Source organism: Gastrolobium bilobum, unplaced genomic scaffold (genome assembly GCF_033153095.1).
Source record: "Gastrolobium bilobum isolate Gb01-03AN ecotype WA unplaced genomic scaffold, APGP_CSIRO_Gbil_v1 utg4070, whole genome shotgun sequence".
In the NCBI taxonomy this organism is placed as follows: Eukaryota; Viridiplantae; Streptophyta; class Magnoliopsida; order Fabales; family Fabaceae; genus Gastrolobium; species Gastrolobium bilobum.
The window spans coordinates 25,739-46,352 of NW_026898134.1; the positions used below are offsets into that span (position 1 = coordinate 25,739).

The following is a 20,614-nucleotide window of genomic DNA, read 5'->3' on the forward strand; positions in this document are numbered from 1 at the left end:
TTACTTTTAGCTTACAAAGTTCAACATCTGTGACTTTTAATTAGTTAATTCATACCTCCTTTTTCAATATTTGTTGAACTGTTAAACCCCAAGTCTCGTGCTTATCATTTATACCTCGCACGTGTTTCAAAAGGTGACTCTGTTAATCAGAGCTTCATAATTCAGTAGTGTATGTTGCAAAGGTTTTGTTTCTAGTTTCAATGCAGTTATATATATATATTTGATGTCACAATATATTTTTGAGCTGATAGATTAGTCAAGCTTCACTATATTGTGCTCACAAAGACTAGAATTACTGAATTAATTAAAAGGGTTTGTGCTTTAATAGGTCCCAAAATCAACTCATCCAAAGTGCTGTGGGATTTGCTGTCGAATTCTTGTTTATCGATGTTTTTCTCAGTTTTAGTGGGGAAGATACCCGCTACTCCTTTACAGGCTTTCTCTATAATGCCTTGCGCCAGGAGGAATTTAAAACCTTCATGGATGATGAGGGATTGAAGGGTGGGGATGAAATTTCAGAAACTCTTATCAGAACAATTAAACAATCAAGGCTCTCAATTATTGTTTTCTCCGAAAACTATGCATATTCTTCTTGGTGTCTTGATGAACTTGTCATTATCATTGAGCGTAAGAACTTGAAGAAACAACTGGTTTTACCGATATTTTACAAAGTTGAAAAGTCTGACGTATGCAATCAAGAAAAAAGTTACGGCGACGCCATGGCGGAGCATGGCAATATGTATGGAAATGACTCTAAGAAGGTACAGAAATGGAGGTCAGCTTTGTCTGATGTCGCCAACCTGGAAGGAGGAGAGCATATCAAAGAGAATGAGTACGTACTGTAATAATATGCTTCCAATTACTTTTAGCTTGATGAAGTTGCATAGTTCATGTCTACTAATTCTAGTCTTTAATAATATGTGATTATTAATTACTTGATATATACCTCTTCATACCACAACACAAGGATGAGCTTACCAATTCCAATGAGCTATTCAAGCTCCATAGCTTACTCCAATGGTTGATCACTCACGGTTGGTCCAAATGTCTCAGTCCTAGACATCACAAGGACACAATCAATCATTCAACTGACTAATTGTTCAACATGCTAGAATACTAACCAATCCAAGCATGAATTTTCCAATATTATGAACAATTATCAAATGACTATCTAGGCTCATTTCCACCGATTAAATGTCGTTCCTAGCATTTTTCACAACATGCTCTAAGCTTAAATCTTCCTAGAACATAGTCAATCTACTCACCATTTCTAAATTTCCCACTTTACTATTCACAAAACCCTACTCATGAAATTTTCCATGAAAATAAGGTTCAAGGGTTTAAATCTTACCACCAATGGTTGCACAACAACGATGTGAGTGCTCCTCAAGCTCCCATGGAGGTAGAAGCCACCAAAACCCCAAAATCTCTCCAATGGCCGAATTTTTGAGAGGCAATATCCCTCTTCACAATGCTCCCCACTCAAAACAAAGCAAGGATTATGAAAGAGGAGGAGATTCTAAGCGATTTAGGCTTTTGAATCACTCAAATCGGTTAAGGTTTCCTCTCTCTCTCTCTTCCTCCCTTTCTTCTCCCTTCTTCTCTTCTGGTTCGACGGGTTTATGGGGAAATGGGGGTTCTTTTTGGTGTTTTATCACTTAACATTGGTTAAGTGGCTTTAAGCGGGTATTGGTTCATCTATCTATTCAACTCCAATAATTACCAAACTTTACCCAAAAGTCTGGAATATTATTCTAGGAATATTACTATTTTTATTTTTATATTTTGGGCACTTTCGCCAGTACCCATTTATACCCCTTAATTTTCACTGAGTACACTTTTTAACTCCAAAGTGACTCAGATTCATTTAATTAAGCCTTATACTTAATTTCACTCACTAAAACATGTTTAATTAATTAATTACACTAGATTTACTAATTAATTAAGTTGGGCTATTATAGACTCCCTCCAACAAACCTTGTAGTTGTATTGTAGTTGAGATGGTCAAAGAATTTGATGGGAGAATATCATAGAGTCCTTGAGCCCAATCTATTGCATCATAATTTGCGCCTCCACCGGAATCAAACAGTTGGCGTGCAAAAGCAGTAAAACCCAGTTTAACGTAGAACTCAAAAAGAGTATTATTGACATAAGGAAAATCGGAATTGCCTCGTCTAATCAAGAGTGGAATTAATGAATCGTTCCCCGCAAGGAAGAAGATAGAGTATGGAATCTTTGCTTCAACTGGCAGCTCTGTTCGTTGATTGTGGGCACACACACCGATGAAATTCGATGAAAATAAGTGGAGAGGCCGTAGTGGTAGATCAAACCAAACCTGAAGCGGTGACCATGATTGTCCATTAACATCGAAGATCTCAGTGCTTGGCGCAATAGCACCGTACAAGGGGGGTTCCAATGCAGTAACCTGCAAGAGACGAGAGTGATTCGCGACATCTGAGATGTGGAAGTCAGGATCTGATTCCGATTCCGATTCCGATTCGGATTCCAATTCCAATTCCAGTGCAAATTCTGATGCTATTTTTGTTTCAACGACTTTGGTTGTCTTGTCCAACAAGTGCCACTTGCAACGATATTGCAAACGGTGTTGACGTTGTTGTTCGTGAAACTCTCGAAGCTGGTTAGCCATGTGATTCAACTTAGATGTGAAGTCTGTCATATGTCGATCAAGAGAAGCTAGGATGCTAGCTCTGACGTCGTCAACATTTGGTTTGATGGAAGTTTGGCGGATTTGGATGTTAGATTGCAAACCCAAAATCGGTTGTGGAAGGTGTGACTGAACATACGAGATATGCTGAGGAGGACATGGGGAGGGCGAATTCATCGATGAAAGCACCATTGTAACGTAACCTTTTGCTAGGTCTAGAAATGAAGAGAACAGTAGCAAGAGAAGAAGAGATTACCGAGAGAATAATAGAAGAAATGATGATTCCAGACGATAGAAAGAGAGAATAGGAGAGAGGGAAATTACTTGACAATTCTTGCTTGCTTTCATTATCCAATTCATGCCTACATATACCCTCAAAGGATTGTTACACAACATCCTAACAACTTGTGTAGAATATTCTAGAATTACTAATACTTGGGCATGTGAGATGCTATTGCTACACCATGCTTTCTTTAATTTTGGTTATATTGGGCTTAAATTCAACTTTTTATTTGAAAATTGGACTCTAAAAATTAAGCTCGAGATCGCTTAGTCAAATGCTCCAATACATTTGTCACGCAACAATTCACCCGAAACTAAGGCTTTATTATATCTCTTAACAAATGTGACTATGTATACCTCCTAGCTCCTTGAATGTCTGTCAACTGGTAAGGCCCATCTCCCATCTCCTAATTATCGTTTCAAAAAATGAGTGATCTTGTTAACCAGGAATGTTGTGGAGGCAAGGCAAGTGATCTTGTATGTGTTGTAAAGGCTTGGTTTTGATTGGGAAAGCTATTCCCACATGAAGTGGATGTTCTCGGTTTAAAGAGGACTCACCTCTCGTGGATGATAGTCGTAGTTTATTAAAAAAAAAAGTTTTGTTTTGAGTTTCTTTTGTATTTTGTGTCACAACCTGTCTTTGTGCAGATTGATTACTCAATCTTAATTTGATTATGTTGTAGTAATTCTGATTAATAGAAAGAAATTAAGAACTGTGGATGAATGAATTAAAAGGCCTTATACTTTTGTAGGCAACAGCAGGAATATGAAGTTATCCAAAAGATTGTGGAAATCCTCACCGAAAGGCTGCCCAGCTACGATGTTTTTCTCAGTTTTATTGGAAAAGATACTCGCTACTCCTTTACAGGTTTTCTTCATAATGCTTTGGACAAGGAGGGATTCAAAACCTTCATGAATGATGAGGGATTGAAGGATGGGGACCAAATTACACCATCCATTATCAAAGCAATTGAAGGATCAAAGTTTTTAATCATTGTTTTATCTGAAAACTATGCATATTCCTCCTTAAGTCTTGATCAACTTGTCAGGATCCTTGACTCTAGGAAGAAGAAAAACCAATTGGTCTGGCCGATCTTTTACCAAGTGGAACCGACAGTGGTAAGGCATCAGAAAAGTAGTTATTGCAAAGCCATGAAAGCACATGAATATAGGTTGGGAGAGGGCTCGAAGAAAGTGGAGGAATGGAGGTCAGCTCTGAAACAAGTGGCCAACCTCAAAGGACGGTTCTTGAAAACCAGGTACCATAATATTTTTTTTAATTACTTTCTGCAAAGTTTCCGTAATTAATGTCTATTTTATTAACACTAGTTGTTAAGAATTTTACTATCTATATCTTAATATATATGTCTTTCTTAAAAATCTGTGAACCGTCAAACAAAAATCCATTCTTGTATTTTTTGTTTTAAATGTAACTTAGTTAGTGAGGAAGGTTATCAGAGATAATGAGATATGGGTTAGTATATGTGTATGTGTGTGGTTGTTGAGGTTTTGTTTCCAGTTGGGATGTTGTTTTGTATTTTGGGTAACTACGTATATTTTTGTGAAGATTAAGTAGTCAAGTTTAATTTTATTACTTTGATGAAATAAATTCTGAAAATTGTTTATGAATGTATTAAAAGGCCTTGTACTTTTATAGGTACGAATATAAATTTATCCAAGAAATCATGGCGATCATGAAGCTCCCCCCCGCCCACTGGTCCTACGATGTTTTTGTCAGTTTTAAAGGTATCGATGGATGACGGTGAATTGAACATTGGCGACCAAATCTCACACTCTCTTAAAGAAGCATTGGAAGAATCAAGGATTTCAATTGTTGTTCTCTCCAAAGACTACGCATCTTCCTCGTGGTGTCTTGATGAACTTGTCCAGATCCTTGACTGCAGGAAGAGGAAAGACCAACTGGTTTTGCCCATCTTTTATGGAGTATATCCATCCGATGTAAGGCATCAGACAGGTACGTATGCCAGAGCCATGGAAGCACATGAAAATAGGTTCGGAGCAGAGAAGGTGAAGGAATGTAGGTCAGCTTTGACTGAAGTCACCGACATAAGTGGATGGCATTTTGAAATCGGGTACATATATAGTATACTTTCAATTACTCTTCTTGGCTAAGTTCCACAACTGATGTTATTTTACTAGTATTAGGATTTAAAAATATGACTTGAAGGGCTTTGATTACGAAATTGGTGCATTTATGCTTTCAAATTTTAATTACTTTTAGCTTACAAAATTCAACAACTGTGACTTTTAATTATTTAATTTATACCTCCTTTTTCAATATCTATTGAAATGTTAAACCCCAAGTCTCATGCTTATCATTTATACCTCGTACGTGATTCAAAAGGTGATTCTGTTAATCAATCAGATCTTCATAATTCAATAGTATATGTCGTAAAGGTTTTGTTTCTAGTTTCAATGTAGTTATATATATATATATATATATATATATATATATATATATAGGAACAAGATTATCTTACACTGGTGTAAGAATAATAAGTCTTACACCAAATCTTAATCATTAATTTTTTGCATCTAACGGTTAAGATTTATTAGGTCTCACTCATTAATCAATTTTTAATTCTCAATAAATCTCAATCGTTAGATGTACGGAAATCAACGGTTAAGATTTGGTGTAAGAAGCTTAACTTTACTGTATTGAAGTAATAATTGTGGTCAATAGAAATAAAACCAAAGGTTGTGCTCACAAATACTAGACTTATTGCATTAAAAGGATTTGTGCTTTTATAGGAAGGAACATGAATTCGTCCAAAGGATTGTGGATTTCTTGTCTACCGATGTTTTTCTCAGTTTTACTGGGATAGATACCCGCTATTCCTTTACAGGCTTGCTTTCTCTATAATGCCTTGTGCCAAGGCAGATTCAAAACCTTCATGGATGATGATGGATTGAGGGGTGGGGATGAACTTTCACCAACTCTTATGAAAGCAATTGCACAATCAAGGCTCTCAGTTATTGTTTTCTCTGAAAACTATGCATATTCCTCTTGGTGTCTTGATGAACTTGTCATGATCATTGAGTGTATGAAGTCGAAGAACCAGAAGGTCTTACCGATATTTTACAAAATTGAAAAGTCTGATTTATGCAATCCAGAAAAAAGTTATGGCAAAGCCATGACGGAACATGACAATATGTTTCGAAATGAACCTGAGAAGGTGCAGAAATGGAGGACAGCTTTGTCTGATGCCGCCAACTCGAACGAAGGAATGCAAATCGAAGAGAATGAGTACGTACTGTGTAGTATGCTTTCAATTACTTTTACCTGATGAAGTTGCATAATTAATGTCTACTAATTCTAGTCTTTAATAATATGTGATCATTAACTACTTCATATATACCTCTTACTTGATTATTAATTCCAGTTTTGTGTTGCAATCTGTTTTTTGTGAAGATTAATTAGCCAGACTTAGTTTTATTATGTTGATGAAATAAATTCTGATTAATAGAAAGGAAGGGAAAACTGTGCATGAATGAATTAAAAGGACGTGTATTTTTGTAGGTACGAATATGAATTTATCAACAAGATTGTGGAAAGGGTCGGAGCTCGACTGTCAACAGATCGATAAAGACTTGAGTACATAAAAGTGCCGTCAAAGACTCGAAGCCAGTACCGATCACACCAGCTTAGAAATGGATAGCTGTTATAATGCCACTGTCTGGGAAGTTGTTTATGGATAAAGTGTCATGTTATTAATTAGGATAATAGTTCCAGTTAGACTTATAACTAGAAACTGCTGGAAGGAGGACGAGTTCCCTCAAGTTACGTTTCCTTTTATTTTGCAAATTTACTTAATTCAGTGCTTTTACTTCGAGATTAATTCAGTGCTTCATCTTAATTTCTTAATTTGTTTTTGCCTTTTACTCCTTGTATTTAATTACCTGCATTTCTTTAATTATTCTTTTACTTGTCTCATTACACTGTTGCTTCACCCAGTGTTTATTCTTTTATAATACTCTGAATGAGTGTCATGAGCCCAATTTGGAGCCCAATCCACCATCATATTCCCTTAACTTTCCTCACAAGACCATAATCATCACCCACATGACTGATGTGAGCTCTTGCGCACAATAGTTATGGCACAAAATATCACACACACACACAGAAATACTCTCCAACTATCTATATAACACTTACTTATAGGCAGTGGTTGAGCCAGAATTGCAGGGGAGGGGGAGCGAAGATTAACTTTTTTATCTTGCATAATATCAGTATTTTCTTTACCTATTAACCTCATAACTTCATGAAATTCATTTAGGTAACTTTTTATCAAAAATATTAATTTTTAACAACATTTCAAAGACCGAAAAAATGTACTGTTGCCGGGTTCCATAGACATAAATGGTAATTTAAGGTAATAAAGAAAGAAAGAAAGAAAAAAAAGTGTCTTAACTAAAACAATGCTTTTACTACAATTTTTTAAAAAAAAATTAAAAGACCGCAACCAAGTTGCCACAAAAAATGAATCTTTTAAGTTAGAGCAAACTCAAGATTGGATTTGTATAATTTTATCTGTTCGTGTTGAGCAAACTCAACCTAGCCTCCCCTGGTTTTGTATAATTTTATCTGTTCGTGTTGATTGGATTGCAACTAACCCAAATTGTAGTTTATAATATAATTAATGCACTTAAGATTTTTTTATTTTATTTTTTCTATTCTTTGTGCATGATTGAGAGTCTATTATCTTTAATAAGTTCGACACAATGTTCGCATGGGAAACTTTATATTTTGTTTACTTATTTTATTAGGAAAAAATGTATCTAATGTTACTTTACATAACTTTATCTAATGTTCATCGAAACGACGTCGTTTTGGGATTGAAAAATTAAAAAATTAGAATGATAAAGATTATTATAACTCTGAAATAAATTAAAATTATAAATACACCATGATTTCCGCCTTAAAACGACGTCGTTTCAATGAACATTAGATAAAGTTATCTAAAATAACTTTAGAAAAAACAAACTCATTTTATTAATCTCATGCAATAAAAGAGAAATTCTCTCATATTATAAAGACAATTATATGTGGGATTCACTTATAAAAAAAATGACACAAAAATCGATATATGTATAAGAAAAAAAAATCTCCTACAATATAAGAGTATATTTTTCCTATGTTTATTATATATGTATGAAAGCCTTGCGATTCATCTAGAGTAACTCTATTATTTTTATTAATAGGATTAAAATAAAATTGATAAATCTAATATATGTTCTAATTTTAAATAATATTTGTTAAATATATCATTATATTAGATTATGTGTTGTTTATGAATCAGGGTCCCGACGTTTAATTAGTTATAAATTAATAAATGTTGTAAATTTCATTATTATCTTACTAAATATTTGTATCATTAATTAGGAAATAATGTTATTACAATAACATTATTTTTAGGGGTTTAGTTTTCTTATGTGACAGTAGATAAGTTTAATTTTCCTACACACTCAAATATCAGTAGGTCCCATTATTTTTTTTAAAAAAAAAAAGAAAAAGAAAAAGAATCCAATCTTTAATGTCTCAGCAGGAAATACTATTCACTCTGCTGTGACAGAAGAATAGTATTTCCCTTATTTTTATACTATTGTCTAAAAGCATTTATATAAATCGTTTGACTTTTAAACAATAATTAAAAAAAAAATATTTTGCTTATAAAAAAAATCAATGTATGTCAAAGTAAAATCAATAACATAACACAATTAAATTGTCTTGCCAAATTATTTAAATAATTTCATCGATTTTATTTTTTTTGGCTGGGCATATAATATGTTAATTTTTTTTTTAATAGAAATAATACATTGATTTTGGTCTTCGTTTTTATTTATAAGACAAAAAAAAATTGTTAGTCACGCAAAGGACAAATTTGGTGACATCATTTGGATGATTTGAGTAGGAGGTTGATGATAGAAAGAAAGGTTAAAGTGGAAGGACATTGTTGTCGTGCTGTTCCAGCAGTTACTGTTCCAGTGGACTTCGAAGCCGCAGGTATCAAATGGTTATGGAACTCAAACTAATTCTGATTCTAACGGTTGTTCTTGCAACTGTCACGGCAGAATATGTTCGCCCTCTTCCTCGTAAAACCTTACACATCCCATTGGATTCAATCTCAAAGTCCCACTCCTCTTACCCCAACCAGGTCTAACTCTCTTTCATTCCATCATATTCATATATGGCTTCTTCTTCTTCTTTTTTCCCTGGGAAATTCAGTTTTGTGCTATTTATTACTTGATAATCTTACAGTATTTGATTTCTTTAGTAATAGAAAGAATTAGAGTTCAGAGTTTACATACAAAGCCCTTCCCACAGGTAATTAATTACCTTCATAAAGACAGATCCGAGCAGATTGTGCTCACTGATTTATAACCATTCAATTTGCAGCAGAATTGAATTCTTTGTACATATGATATGTTGAACTATCATGGGTCAGGGGTTTTTGTTTAGTGACTTACAAGCATCAAATAGAGAACCATTTGAAGGGTTAGCATTATCTGTCTTGAGACAATCAAGGAGTTTCTGTTACCCATAATTAGCTGCAGTTTGTAATTGTAATCACTTATTTGCTTTTGGTTCCGGTAGCCATTTCGATAAGAGTTTGAGAGTATATTGTGGTAGCTATTTTCACCTTCTGAAAATGGTGTAAGAGTGACTGCGGGTACTATATCTCTTGGTTCAAGATATAAAACTGTAAGGTTTTCTCTGGTGACGGTATTCAAACTTCATCCACTAATTTTCTGACACTAGTGTATTGAGAGTATAGTGCTTGTTTCATGTCTTGTCTTACATAGTGGGCTTTATGTCACAAATCTTCAAATGACATATATTATTTATAATACATGTACACAGACAAGGACTGTTGTTTAACTGCTTATTAAACATTTGGCTTTGCTTTAGGTGAATTATTTGCCAATTCTAGGACAACTATTCTGTAAACTGGGAACCATGCTTCCTTTATTAAGCAGTCACTTTATCCATGTCTATTCCAGGTACACATTTCTTTGGCAGGAGACAAGCACATGAGAGTTACCTGGATAACTGATGATAAACATTCACCTTCATTTGTAGAATATGGAGCATTACCTGGGAGATATGACTCAGTAGCTGAAGGAGAGTGCACCTCTTATAATTATCTGTTATATAGCTCAGGAAAGATACACCATACTGTAATTGGGCCTTTGGAAGATAACACTGTGTACTTTTACCGATGTGGTGGACAAGGTCCTGAGTTCCAGCTCAAAACACCTCCAGCTCAATTTCCAATTACTTTTGCTGTGGCCGGGGATCTTGGTCAAACTGGTTGGACTGAATCAACATTAGCTCATATTGACCAATGTAAACATGATGTGTACCTGCTTCCAGGAGACCTTTCATATGCTGATTGTATGCAACATCTATGGGACGCATTTGGTAAGCTAGTGGAGCCACTTGCTAGTACAAGGCCTTGGATGGTAACAGAGGGAAACCATGAAAAGGAGAACATACCATTGTTAAAGAATGGGTTTGTAGCCTATAATTCCAGGTGGAAAATGCCATTTGAGGAAAGTGGATCACCTTCAAATCTCTATTATTCTTTTGAAGTTGCAGGTGTTCATGTTATCATGCTTGGCTCCTATGCAGATTATGATGAATACTCAGAACAATACACATGGCTAAAGGTGAGTTGATTGCCCCAACTGATCAACAGTAACTATACTGGGATAAGTGAAATGGATAGAATCCATGGCCTGCTATAAGTGGTTGGACTAGATAATATAAATGGAAGTCTTCTTCTGTCATTCTTTTGGCACATTATTATTAGTATTATTTGTCTTCTTTACTCTACAATTTATCATTTTACGAAGAAAAGTACACAGCAAAATGGTTAAAGCTCAAAATCATTTCCATTATTATAAAAAACACATTTCAGATCCACTAAAAGGGAAGATTAAATTAGATCTCTGGCAATCTTGAAATATTTAGCTCGTGATCACCAGGGACATTTAAAAGGATCCCCATTTGATATATCTGTCAGTGGTCATGCCATTGGACAAAGTCTTTCCTCGTGATGGCCACGAATTTCTCCCTGCCAACTATTTTCCTCTCTTTAATTTTTCCTCACTCCTCATCTACAGGCAGATCTTTCAAAAGTGGACAGGGAAAGGACACCTTGGCTGCTTGTGTTATTTCATGCGCCATGGTATAATAGTAACAAGGCTCATCAAGGTGCAGGGGATGATATGATGGCAGCTATGGAGCCATTGCTTTATGCGGCTAGTGTTGATTTAGTTCTTGCTGGTCATGTTCATGCTTATGAACGTTCGGTATGCCTTTATGGTTTGGTATTTATTTTCTTTATGGGCATGATTTAATGGAAACTGGGTCCTAAGTGGTACTTTGTCTGATTGACAGAAACGTGTGTTTAATGGAAGATTGGATCCCTGTGGTGCTGTCCATATAACTGTTGGTGATGGAGGAAACAGAGAAGGCTTAGCTCATAAGTAAGTTATCACTGCCAGATACATTCCATAGAAATCTGTTCACTGAATCGTTTATGTGAAAAAATCTATATTGAGGTTGTTAGTCAGCAAGCTTGCGGCCCAAGATTTGTTTTTTCATTGTTGTGGATGTATCCTTACATCATTGTTTGTTGACAGGTATATAAACCCACAGCCAAAGTGGTCAGAATTCCGCGAAGCCAGTTTTGGTCATGGTGAGCTGAAGATTGTAAATTCCACTCATGCCTTCTGGAGTTGGCACAGGAATGATGATGATGAGTCGGTGATAGCTGATGATATATGGATAACCTCTTTGGCCAGTTCAGGATGTGTTGATCAAAAGAGACACGAACTCAGGAGTATGCTTATGACACCCTAAAAGCCCTAGTTCTGCTGCTGTCATTCGTTAACTGGGTGGATTAGCAATAGTTTGATATATGTAGAAAATGAGACAATTCCAAAGATTAGTATATAAGATTATTAGCAGCTTGAGTATGCTGGGCTTGTGTCAGGCTGTCAGCAGAGTCAGTAGTCTGAGGTATTTCAGTACATAACTGCTGGTTGTACTTGTATTTAAATACTTAGGACTTGGAATAGTCTGGAAATGGAGTTTATGGCTTGTTATCTATTTACAATTCACAATATTGGTTGTATTGTCTGAAGATTGGTTTCTATATAGGAAAACTAAAACTCGTTTGCTTAGTAACGGGTGACAAATATGTTTAGTTTATATTCTTGACTGGCGTTTAGATTTGATTCCAAAGCCATGCAATGATTAAAGTCATGATGATTCTACTAGGATGCACAATGGTCTAATTAACAAAATGCCTTCAATCTGAAATCATTGTTTGCTGATAGTCTGATAACAGGTTGAAGGGGATAAGATAGAATGTAAACCACCAATCTATGAATAAATCTGTAAAAACCGCAAAGTGGTAAATAAGCATTTAGTTAAAACTTCTGGGTCTGCCTATTCTGTCTTGAACTACTAAACACTGATTAGACCCAGTTTGAACCAACACATGAATCAGGTTTGAGAATCCAATTACATGTATGCATGTATGCCATCATAGCTATTTTAAGATGTCTGGACAAACTAAGTTCGAATAACAGATATCAGTATCTCGTAAATCTCGTGAATTCCAGCTTGTAAAATCTTTCTCCTTCCTTAATCTTCTAAATTTTGTTTCTGCATGGAATAGATAATTAGATAAGGATTTCTCGAAGGGATACTCCCTTTCATTCAATTCCTCCCGCATATGTAACATTTTTTTATTCACTCAACATAACTTCTGATCATTCTCCTCCCCATTAATTGCATTAAGAACTTCCACGATTGTGGGCAGATGCCCTATCCCTAGCCCCCCAGCTGTTATATTATCATCAATGACTCTTTCAGCTGAAGTTTCTGTAATGTTCAAAGTTCTAGCTTGATGCTTGCCATGTCTCTTGGCTTGATGATGAGACCAGTATGCATCGGCAGACAAGATTCTGTCCAAGAGCTCTTGGGGAACAGGTTCTCCCCTCCTTTCCTGAGGCCTGAGGAGAGAATCTAGCTGTCTGCACTAATGTCTTCCATTTATCCTGTGTATACATGTAGGTCAGGTCTAGTAGCAGTACTAACATTACAAACTGCAATACCTCTCTTGATTTTGAAAGAAGATATCATTCAGTGCAAATATAACTTTCTTCTTTGTAAACTATACCTAGTAATGCAACTAAAGTGAAGGACTTTATGAATGATACTTTCAACATATTTTAGGTTACCCTAACCTTACAAAATATTATATTCATAACCCAAAATAGGAATAAATCTGGACTATGCAAACTGATTACGATATCCTATGTACCAAATGAGAAACTCTGAATTGTCAAGAAGATTCTCTTTAAATTAACAGGAAGCATGCATTCAACTAGAATAGTCATAGGCCAAGTTTACAATGGAAACTGGAAAGCCATAAAACAGCCAAAATAACCACGAGAAAATCCAATGCCTTTTCTACAATATCTTTCTAATTATTAACTAACCCCTCTTATTAAAGAAAACTTCATATGTATAATATAACAAACGAAAGGGCAACATGTACCTCCCAGTCTACATAGGTCCTCTTGTTTGCATTCTCAGTAGCAAGTAACTCAACATCATGCCACCTGCATGAAGTAAACATGGATTTAGCAGCAGCATAGTTCATTCACCTGTCTAAACCCTGCTCAAGCTGCTAAGGAAATTTTTTTTAAAAAATAAAAAATAAAAAAATAACCTATCTGTGCCAAGCTTCTCAACTGCCATAACAAGTGTTTCTGTCTCAGGAAGAGAAAATAGCTGCCCCTTGTTTCGACGGTGTACAAGCTCAGAGCCTCCAACTCTGTGATTGTCATCTAATGCTTCTATAATGTCAGTGTTGAAGGAAATTGGTTCGGTGCCACTTTCAACAAGACTGTTTGTATCATCTCTTCTTAGTGAGGAGGAGCCACTTGGGTCATCAATAACCCCTGAATCAGAGGAAGGTGTACTTGGGAACCTAAAAAAATCAAATGATAATTTTGTATAGTGAAAAACTATACATAAAATAGAATCGAAGAGAAATTCAACCAGATTTAATTGATGAAAAGAAAAATTAGATGCTCTTAAATATGACTATTACCACAAACTGGGTCTTTGTATATCAGCTTGGGATGTCTCACATTGAGGAGGATCACCAACATATAAAGCTGGAGGTGCCTGTAAAGTACTAGGTTCCAATATAAAACAGAGGTCATCCAAATTTTCTTTACAAGATATACCAGTCTGCACAAGAGTCATGGCATCATCTCTCACTTCTTTCCCCTTGAGATACACCACCTCAAAAGCTAGCTCAAAGGGTGGGAGTGTCCAAGGTCTTATAAAGGCCATATTAGTTGTCCATCTAATCAATGTGAGACTATATATCTCAACACGCCCCCTCACGCAAGAGCCCTTTAGGCTAGAAGGGTGGAAATTGCACAGGCCCATTTTTGGTTTACTTTTTTTGCCTTTTTTTTTTTAATTCCACTTTAAAGCGGGGGGACGGTGAGGCTCTGATACTATGTAAAGAACCATACACCACCCCAAAAGCTAGCTCAGAGGGTGAGAGTGCCCAAGGTCTTATAAAGGCCATATTAGTTGCCCATCCAATCAATGTGGGACTATATATCTCAACACGCCCCCTCACGCAAGAGCCCTTTAGGCTAGAAGAGTGGAAATTGCACAGGCCCATTTTTGGTTTACTTTTTGTGCTTTTTTTTTTTTAATTCCACTTTAAAGCGGGGGGACGGTGAGACTCTGATACTATGTAAAGAACCATACACCACCCCAAAAGCTAGCTCAAAGGATGAGAGTGCACAAGACTTTATAAAGGCCATATTAGTTGCTCATTCAATCAATGTGAGACTATATATCTCAACAAACACACACTCCCCCTTCGAGTATAGATGTAACTGCCTCCATGACTGTCCTCTACAAAAATTCTTAAAAGGATCGTGGAGAAGACAGCTAATGCCAATATTCAAACATTAATATTTTTCTTTATAATAATAATAAGGCTAAAGCTACTGCTATACTAATACCTTAAGTGAATGAACCGTATTTGTTTCAGGAATCTCGATATAAAGCTCTGGTATCCTGAATGACTTGATGCTAAACTTCACTGGTTACAAGATATACACGGCAAACACATAAACCCCCAGTGAATAAGACAAAAAAATTTTTGTAGGAAAACAGACAAATAATTACCATAAGAATTAGTGGATGAGCTAGAGTTGTCGCCATCCATTCCATTCTCATGGTGAGATGGTGTTTCTACTCCATTTGCACAAGTAACAATTTCCACGGTTACATGGTCTTGGACAACATTGCGTTTCTCTAGCTGGAAATCAGAATAGGAACGAAGAACAATGATGGAATAACAGAAAAACGCTGCCACAAAAGCGAGCATCAAGTTGATCTTCGTTAGTTGCACAGTAAGGCACCCAAGAAAGAAATTACACACACCCACTTCGAATCCAAGGTCAGTTTGTCTAGAGAAGCTAAGTGACATCAAAGCGAAAGCCCCACTTGAAATGAGGCTAAGAATATCTGGTTTTCCATTCACAGCTTTATCGTAGAAAAATGAGTATAAAGAGGTGATGATCAAAGCCAAAAACACTACATGAGCTTTCATCAAGGTGTTTCTTGAAACTTGCCATCTTGTAGCAAACAACATCACGCCACAGACACTGCAACTCACCACAACATACAGAACCATCTTTAAAACATTCCATTTTCCGAATAGATAATTAAAAGATGAGCTCAGAGCATAACAGACAAGTGCAACTACACTTGACAAAATACCCACAATTCTCCATAGCTTAGAATGGGTTAGTAAATTTGGAATCTTGATGGCCATTGTACATTTGAGATTGTAAATTAACAACAAGTATTATCACTGGTAGAGAAAACTTTTGTGTAACCCAAAAAGAAAAAAGAAAAAAAGGTAACCCTGCACGAATTTTCACCGAAACTCTCCTCGCTTCACCTTCGTGGAACGAGGCTAGTTCTTGCTTCTTTTAACGCGTTCTTCGATTAACTGCAAAGGTACATATAAATTTGATTATTATTTCTTTTGGTACAAAATTTTTATTAATTTATTACAAAAGAATTAATAGCCCGTCATTTGTAGGGAAAAATTTAGAATCGTCCCAACCAGGTGTGCCAAACCACTCCCGTTAAATCCGAACGAGTGTGAGGTGGAGTTAATCTATATATGCAGCCTTATTCTTGTATAATTACAAAGAAATTATTTCTTGAATTCGAACTCATGACCTTTCAATCATGAAATAACATCACATAGTGGGGCTTGACCAGAATTAAATTGATCGATGTCTTGAAAGGTAAAAAAAAAAAAAAAAGAGAGCAAAAAACATATTACAAGTGTAGGAACAGTGTAATTATCAAAACCTTTTGCGGTTATGCTAAATTTTTGCCAGTGGAGTGGAATGTGGATCTGTCATCTGTTGGATGCATCTGCATAAAACATAATATTTACCTATCTTTTCACAAAGAATCCAATTACATCTATACCATCATAAACCATCATAAAGCGATTTAATAAAGATGTTAAAGACGAACCCCGTTCCGGTAACACAAATTTGTATGTGGTGAAAGTTTCAAGAGGGTAAAGGAGAGAAATATATTTGTCCCCTATTATTTGAAAATATCTTGCCATCAAAATATACTATTATTTTAAGGAGATAACACTAGCATTTTACTTAAATAAAAAATATGTAACAAAATGGGAATTGCCAACACAATTAACATCTAATAGCATCTTAAAACAGCCATCAACATACAACTAACAAATGACTGCTCTAGGTGCACCAGTACCAGTACCAGTTACAGTTATAGTTACATACTCTAGTACAGAGAAGGTCGTAGTTCTTGGGGAACAGCATTCAGTAAAGACTGATTTTTCATTCTGTACCGCTACCATTGTAAGAGGTCTGCACCAAAATTCCCGTCTCTCCATCACAGGTGGAATGCAATCAGTATGGTTTTGCATCTATAGTTCACTTGATAACCATCCTATCATCCACAATGTTACTCTGGAAGACACTTGGGCCTGTGCCTGCCTTGCGGCTGAAGTTTCTGGATTATGATAATACTACAACTCCTAATTGGAATACAACTTCTGTTGCCCAATATCTGGTTAGTTCTCAGATATTGACTCCTCTAGTTAGTTCTCTAAGGAAGGAATTTTCTATTCCATCCTCCTACTGTATTCTTTACCCAAAGTTAACAATCTAAGTATCTAACACTAGTCTTTCATGGACCCGGATAGCCTCGCATGTCATCAATACTTCACAGCTCGATGTTTTCCTGGAGAGAATTTCCCATAACAAATTCCCCACCGTGCTCTTCCTTTTACTCAAGAACATCTTGCAGACAAGTATGTTCCATATTTTCCAAATGGAAGAGGGAATACTTACAAGTTGGTTCTACCATTGTACTAGGATCTATTTGGGATATGTGTAACTTGCCCTCTATCTCCCAACATTTATACCTCATTATATATCTCACGCATTGTGCCAAAACATTGATACAGCTCCCACCCTCTTAATAATAGCATAGTTCGATCAGTAACTAATCATTTTATTTAAGTCTGCTCCTACCCGTATGTAGCAGATGTGGCATAGCAATAATCTGTATACTTCCAATTAAACCATTGAGAGTATAATTTCTCCGTACATAACTACATATTACATGCAGATAATCCAGTGGAATTCATGTGTTGCATGCAGAGAAAGGATACAGGGACCAAAAACACTAAGAAGTTTCATGATTCATAATTTACTCCAAATATTTTCTTTGGATTCAAGCAACTTGTTTCAAGTTGTTCAATCAAAAGAAGAAAGGGCCTCAACTGGGAAAGAGTTTACTCAGTCTCTCATCTTTACAGCGTCTTTGATCTCCAACCATGGACTCAAAAGTATCCAGGAGATTATCCAAGCCCTCGTGATTCTCCCCAACTGCTTTCAAGGCTAATACAATGCTCTCAATGGTTGACAAATAACCAGCCTTAGGCTGATGCCTCACATCACTGTATAAGCTCATCCCGTTCACTTCTAATTTCAAATGCGGCAAAAAGTTCAACCAAGGGTTTTCACTATAAACTCTTTTTGCCTTAGCCCATGTTCCATCCAGAACAATCAAGTTCTTCACCTCAAACCCAATAGCATCTAGGTCGCTAATATTAACAGCCTTATCAGAAGGAAATAGTAGTGCTGATCCAGGAGGAACCTTAAGCTCAAATTCTTCATATTCTTCCAAGTTAATGCCCCTGTCCAATTGCTTCCTTTGCAACTTCTTCACCAAAAACCCTTTTGAGAGTGCTTCACAAGCTTCAGGATAAGCCAAAATCTCGTTAAAACTGAACATGGGGGATTGACATTGTTGCATCCAAATATGAGACAGAGAGCTAATAGCACCATATTTGCCAATGGCAACAGTAATAGCAGGCCCTCTATTCTTTTCATGGACAACTCTAGTTAGATCACAATTTGAATGAATTAGATTTTTCTCAACTTCATCATTCACCACTACGCCATCAATGATACTTACTCGGTTCACAACTTCAGCAGGAACAGGAGGACTTTGAATATCTCCAATATCATTTTGCAAACCACATTTTCCAGCACTATCAATCAAGTTAGAACCTTTCTCAGAAACTAACTTCTGGGTCTCACCAATTTCCCAAGACTGATGAGAGAACAAACCATTTGGCACATTTCCAACCGAATCCGATTCGGAATTCGGATCTATTAACCGAATCACGAACCGAGCTTCAAAATTAACATCAGAAACAGTTGCAACGCAGAGATTCTTGAGGCCAAGTCTAGCGATTCTAGTAGAATTAAGCGGGTGCTTAAACTCTAGCGCGTGCTGTAGAATGGTTACATTCACCGAATTATCGATGCCCGGGTTAAGGATTCGAGAGCAGAGACATGTTCGTAAGGGTTTGGAACAAGATGGGCAACTGGGTCTCTTGGATTTGCCCTGTGCCATCGACATCCGAAGGAACTTGTGTCCGGGTGAAAGGTTGAACCGTGTTGTCGTTTGGATCCGGGTCCCAAGAAATGCCATTTTTAGTTTGGGGCTGCAAGACAAAACCCTAAAATGGTTTGAAGAAGGAATCAGGGATTACGACATCGTTTTGTCGAAGCGGTTAATGGACAAAAATGGAGTTGTGACAGGAGTATATATGACCTAGGTTGGCTACACTTTAGTATAAATAGATCAAAATTGTGTAAAATATATTAGGGTACAAGCTTTTTTTGAGGATTTTCGGGAAATTGTAAATAGTAATTTTATTTATCAAGTTTGCTACAAGATTTTTAAAAAAATTTAGGGAATCTGATTTTTTCAGAATTTTATTTTGTTTGTAATTGTTTTTTGAAAATACCATCCAGGAATATCATGTGAGATTCTAGGATTTATGTGGCAAAGAAAAATTTAATACAACCAAACATAGTCTTAAAAAAATTAATTCAATATTTCTTATAATACTCTACTCTACCAAATAACTTTTTGATAAGATTCCCAGAAAACTCATTTTTCGATCATATTCCTAAAAATTGTAATTTCTGGATAAAAAAAAATTTCTCATCTACCAAATGTCACATAAGAGTAAAGAATTTCTTTAGTCAATGAAAATAAGTTATCACTAGCTATATTGCACTGACATGACATTGACACAAAACACGAGATATGACACTCCAATACATTAATTCTAAAAAATAAATTTCTATACATGAGCGTACGTTTTGATTTTAAGTATAATCTGAATAAACGATATGCTCTGGTGCTTACATTGTTAGGACCTCTGAAGCACGGACTCGTGCATTTTTTAAAAATTTGCGTGTCCGACACTGTCCGACACGGACACGTTCCGACACGCGTTCGACATTTGGGGACACGCGGTCAACTCTTCAACACGTTTTTCCGACACGCAGTCAACTTTTTCAGACACGTGGTCAATGCTGGGACACGCTTGGACACATTGTTTTTTATTAACTAAAAATTAAAAAAAAAAATCATTTATAAATGGGTAGCCACGTTCCGACAGGGTTCTCCTTCTCCCATCCACCAACAGCACTGTCGTTGTCAACGTCCGTTCTTCCAGAATCCACGCGGCGTTTCACGGCGGAGACTGTAAAGAACCTTGGGATACACCACCCCAAAAGCTAGCTCAAAAGGTGGGAGTGCCCAAGACCTTATAAAACTCCACATTAGTTGCACATACAACCAATGTGGGACTATAAATCTCAACACGCTCCCTCACACGAGAGCCCATTGGGCTTGAAGAGTGGACAATGCAACAGGCTCAGCCTACCTGTGCTAAGAAACGCCACAAGAGAAAGTGGGGGGCGGCGAGGCGTTGATACCATATTAAAATAAAAGGGCAAATAAATGAAGCACAATTTTGACACAGAGTCTTAAAGAGGTTCAGTCAAATCTGACCTACTCCTCTGAATATCTCCCCCTGCTTTCTATGTTTTTATCAGGGAGGTTCCATTGGCTTTAAATAAAAGTTGATACAATGAGATAAGTAACAACAGTAATTTGAATATAAATTTACAATAAGCCCAATCCTTATTATCTAT

General features: G+C 36.2%; 5 protein-coding genes and 2 pseudogenes across 7 annotated transcripts; 3 read left to right on the forward strand and 4 right to left on the reverse strand.

The window, feature by feature from the left end:
- Positions 1 to 324: 324 nt before the first annotated feature.
- Positions 325 to 3,209, reverse strand: LOC133313117 (uncharacterized). 2 transcript variants are annotated; one of them, XR_009751762.1, is made up of 3 exons: positions 1,352 to 1,608; positions 979 to 1,055; positions 325 to 800 (listed from the first exon to the last, which is right to left on the reverse strand). XR_009751762.1 is itself a non-coding variant. In XM_061514450.1 (3 exons), the coding sequence occupies exons 1-2, from the start codon at positions 2,855 to 2,857 to the stop codon at positions 1,030 to 1,032; spliced, it is 906 nt and encodes a 301-aa protein (XP_061370434.1). In that variant the 5' UTR covers positions 2,858 to 3,209; the 3' UTR covers positions 325 to 800; positions 979 to 1,029. The 2 variants fall into 2 exon arrangements, 1 of the variants encoding a protein (XP_061370434.1); XM_061514450.1 differs by lacking the exon at positions 1,352 to 1,608 and adding an exon at positions 1,978 to 3,209.
- Positions 3,210 to 3,373: 164 nt separating this feature from the next.
- On the forward strand, positions 3,374 to 4,494 carry LOC133313124 (TMV resistance protein N-like). Its single transcript, XM_061514454.1, has 3 exons — positions 3,374 to 3,444; positions 3,700 to 4,206; positions 4,467 to 4,494. Exons 1-3 carry the CDS (start codon positions 3,374 to 3,376, stop codon positions 4,492 to 4,494), a joined length of 606 nt encoding a protein of 201 aa, XP_061370438.1.
- Positions 4,080 to 6,693, forward strand: LOC133313116 (disease resistance protein RUN1-like; annotated as a pseudogene).
- Positions 6,694 to 8,873: 2,180 nt separating this feature from the next.
- On the forward strand, positions 8,874 to 12,161 carry LOC133313114 (purple acid phosphatase 18-like). 2 transcript variants are annotated; one of them, XM_061514448.1, is made up of 5 exons: positions 8,874 to 9,123; positions 9,971 to 10,643; positions 11,100 to 11,284; positions 11,373 to 11,461; positions 11,618 to 12,161. In XM_061514448.1, exons 1-5 carry the CDS (start codon positions 8,980 to 8,982, stop codon positions 11,835 to 11,837), a joined length of 1,311 nt encoding a protein of 436 aa, XP_061370432.1. In that variant the 5' UTR covers positions 8,874 to 8,979; the 3' UTR covers positions 11,838 to 12,161. The 2 variants fall into 2 exon arrangements, with proteins under 2 accessions (XP_061370432.1, XP_061370431.1); XM_061514447.1 differs by having other exon boundaries at positions 8,876 to 9,123; positions 9,971 to 10,639; positions 11,096 to 11,284.
- A 577-nt stretch (positions 12,162 to 12,738) lies between these two features.
- LOC133313125 (telomere repeat-binding protein 3-like) lies at positions 12,739 to 14,409 on the reverse strand (annotated as a pseudogene).
- A 467-nt stretch (positions 14,410 to 14,876) lies between these two features.
- Positions 14,877 to 15,861, reverse strand: LOC133313126 (uncharacterized). The gene is made up of 3 exons (XM_061514455.1): positions 15,210 to 15,861; positions 15,044 to 15,123; positions 14,877 to 14,933 (listed from the first exon to the last, which is right to left on the reverse strand). The coding sequence occupies exons 1-3, from the start codon at positions 15,859 to 15,861 to the stop codon at positions 14,877 to 14,879; spliced, it is 789 nt and encodes a 262-aa protein (XP_061370439.1).
- A 507-nt stretch (positions 15,862 to 16,368) lies between these two features.
- Positions 16,369 to 19,164, reverse strand: LOC133313115 (uncharacterized). The gene is made up of 2 exons (XM_061514449.1): positions 16,868 to 19,164; positions 16,369 to 16,478 (listed from the first exon to the last, which is right to left on the reverse strand). The coding sequence occupies exon 1, from the start codon at positions 19,092 to 19,094 to the stop codon at positions 17,871 to 17,873; it is 1,224 nt and encodes a 407-aa protein (XP_061370433.1). The 5' UTR covers positions 19,095 to 19,164; the 3' UTR covers positions 16,369 to 16,478; positions 16,868 to 17,870.
- Between the last annotated feature and the right edge of the window lie 1,450 nt (positions 19,165 to 20,614).

What these genes read in the sequence shown, in the direction of transcription:
- LOC133313117 (XM_061514450.1), bottom strand. Translation starts at nt 2,857, where the DNA reads ATGGTGCTTTCATCGATGAATTCGCCCTCCCCATGTCCTCCTCAGCAT. An exon ending in AACTACAATACAACTACAAG is followed by an intron (nt 1,056 to 1,977) that starts GTTTGTTGGAGG and finishes TGTGATGTCTAG; the next exon opens with GACTGAGACATTTGGACCAA.
- LOC133313124 (XM_061514454.1), top strand. Translation starts at nt 3,374, where the DNA reads ATGAGTGATCTTGTTAACCAGGAATGTTGTGGAGGCAAGGCAAGTGAT. An exon ending in GTATGTGTTGTAAAGGCTTG is followed by an intron (nt 3,445 to 3,699) that starts GTTTTGATTGGG and finishes ATACTTTTGTAG; the next exon opens with GCAACAGCAGGAATATGAAG. An exon ending in GGACGGTTCTTGAAAACCAG is followed by an intron (nt 4,207 to 4,466) that starts GTACCATAATAT and finishes TTTTGTTTCCAG; the next exon opens with TTGGGATGTTGTTTTGTATT.
- LOC133313126 (XM_061514455.1), bottom strand. Translation starts at nt 15,861, where the DNA reads ATGGCCATCAAGATTCCAAATTTACTAACCCATTCTAAGCTATGGAGA. An exon ending in CTCATCCACTAATTCTTATG is followed by an intron (nt 15,124 to 15,209) that starts GTAATTATTTGT and finishes TCTTGTAACCAG; the next exon opens with TGAAGTTTAGCATCAAGTCA. An exon ending in ATACGGTTCATTCACTTAAG is followed by an intron (nt 14,934 to 15,043) that starts GTATTAGTATAG and finishes GAATTTTTGTAG; the next exon opens with AGGACAGTCATGGAGGCAGT.
- LOC133313114 (XM_061514448.1), top strand. Translation starts at nt 8,980, where the DNA reads ATGGTTATGGAACTCAAACTAATTCTGATTCTAACGGTTGTTCTTGCA. An exon ending in ACTCCTCTTACCCCAACCAG is followed by an intron (nt 9,124 to 9,970) that starts GTCTAACTCTCT and finishes TGTCTATTCCAG; the next exon opens with GTACACATTTCTTTGGCAGG. An exon ending in ATACACATGGCTAAAGGTGA is followed by an intron (nt 10,644 to 11,099) that starts GTTGATTGCCCC and finishes ATCTACAGGCAG; the next exon opens with ATCTTTCAAAAGTGGACAGG.
- LOC133313115 (XM_061514449.1), bottom strand. Translation starts at nt 19,094, where the DNA reads ATGGCATTTCTTGGGACCCGGATCCAAACGACAACACGGTTCAACCTT.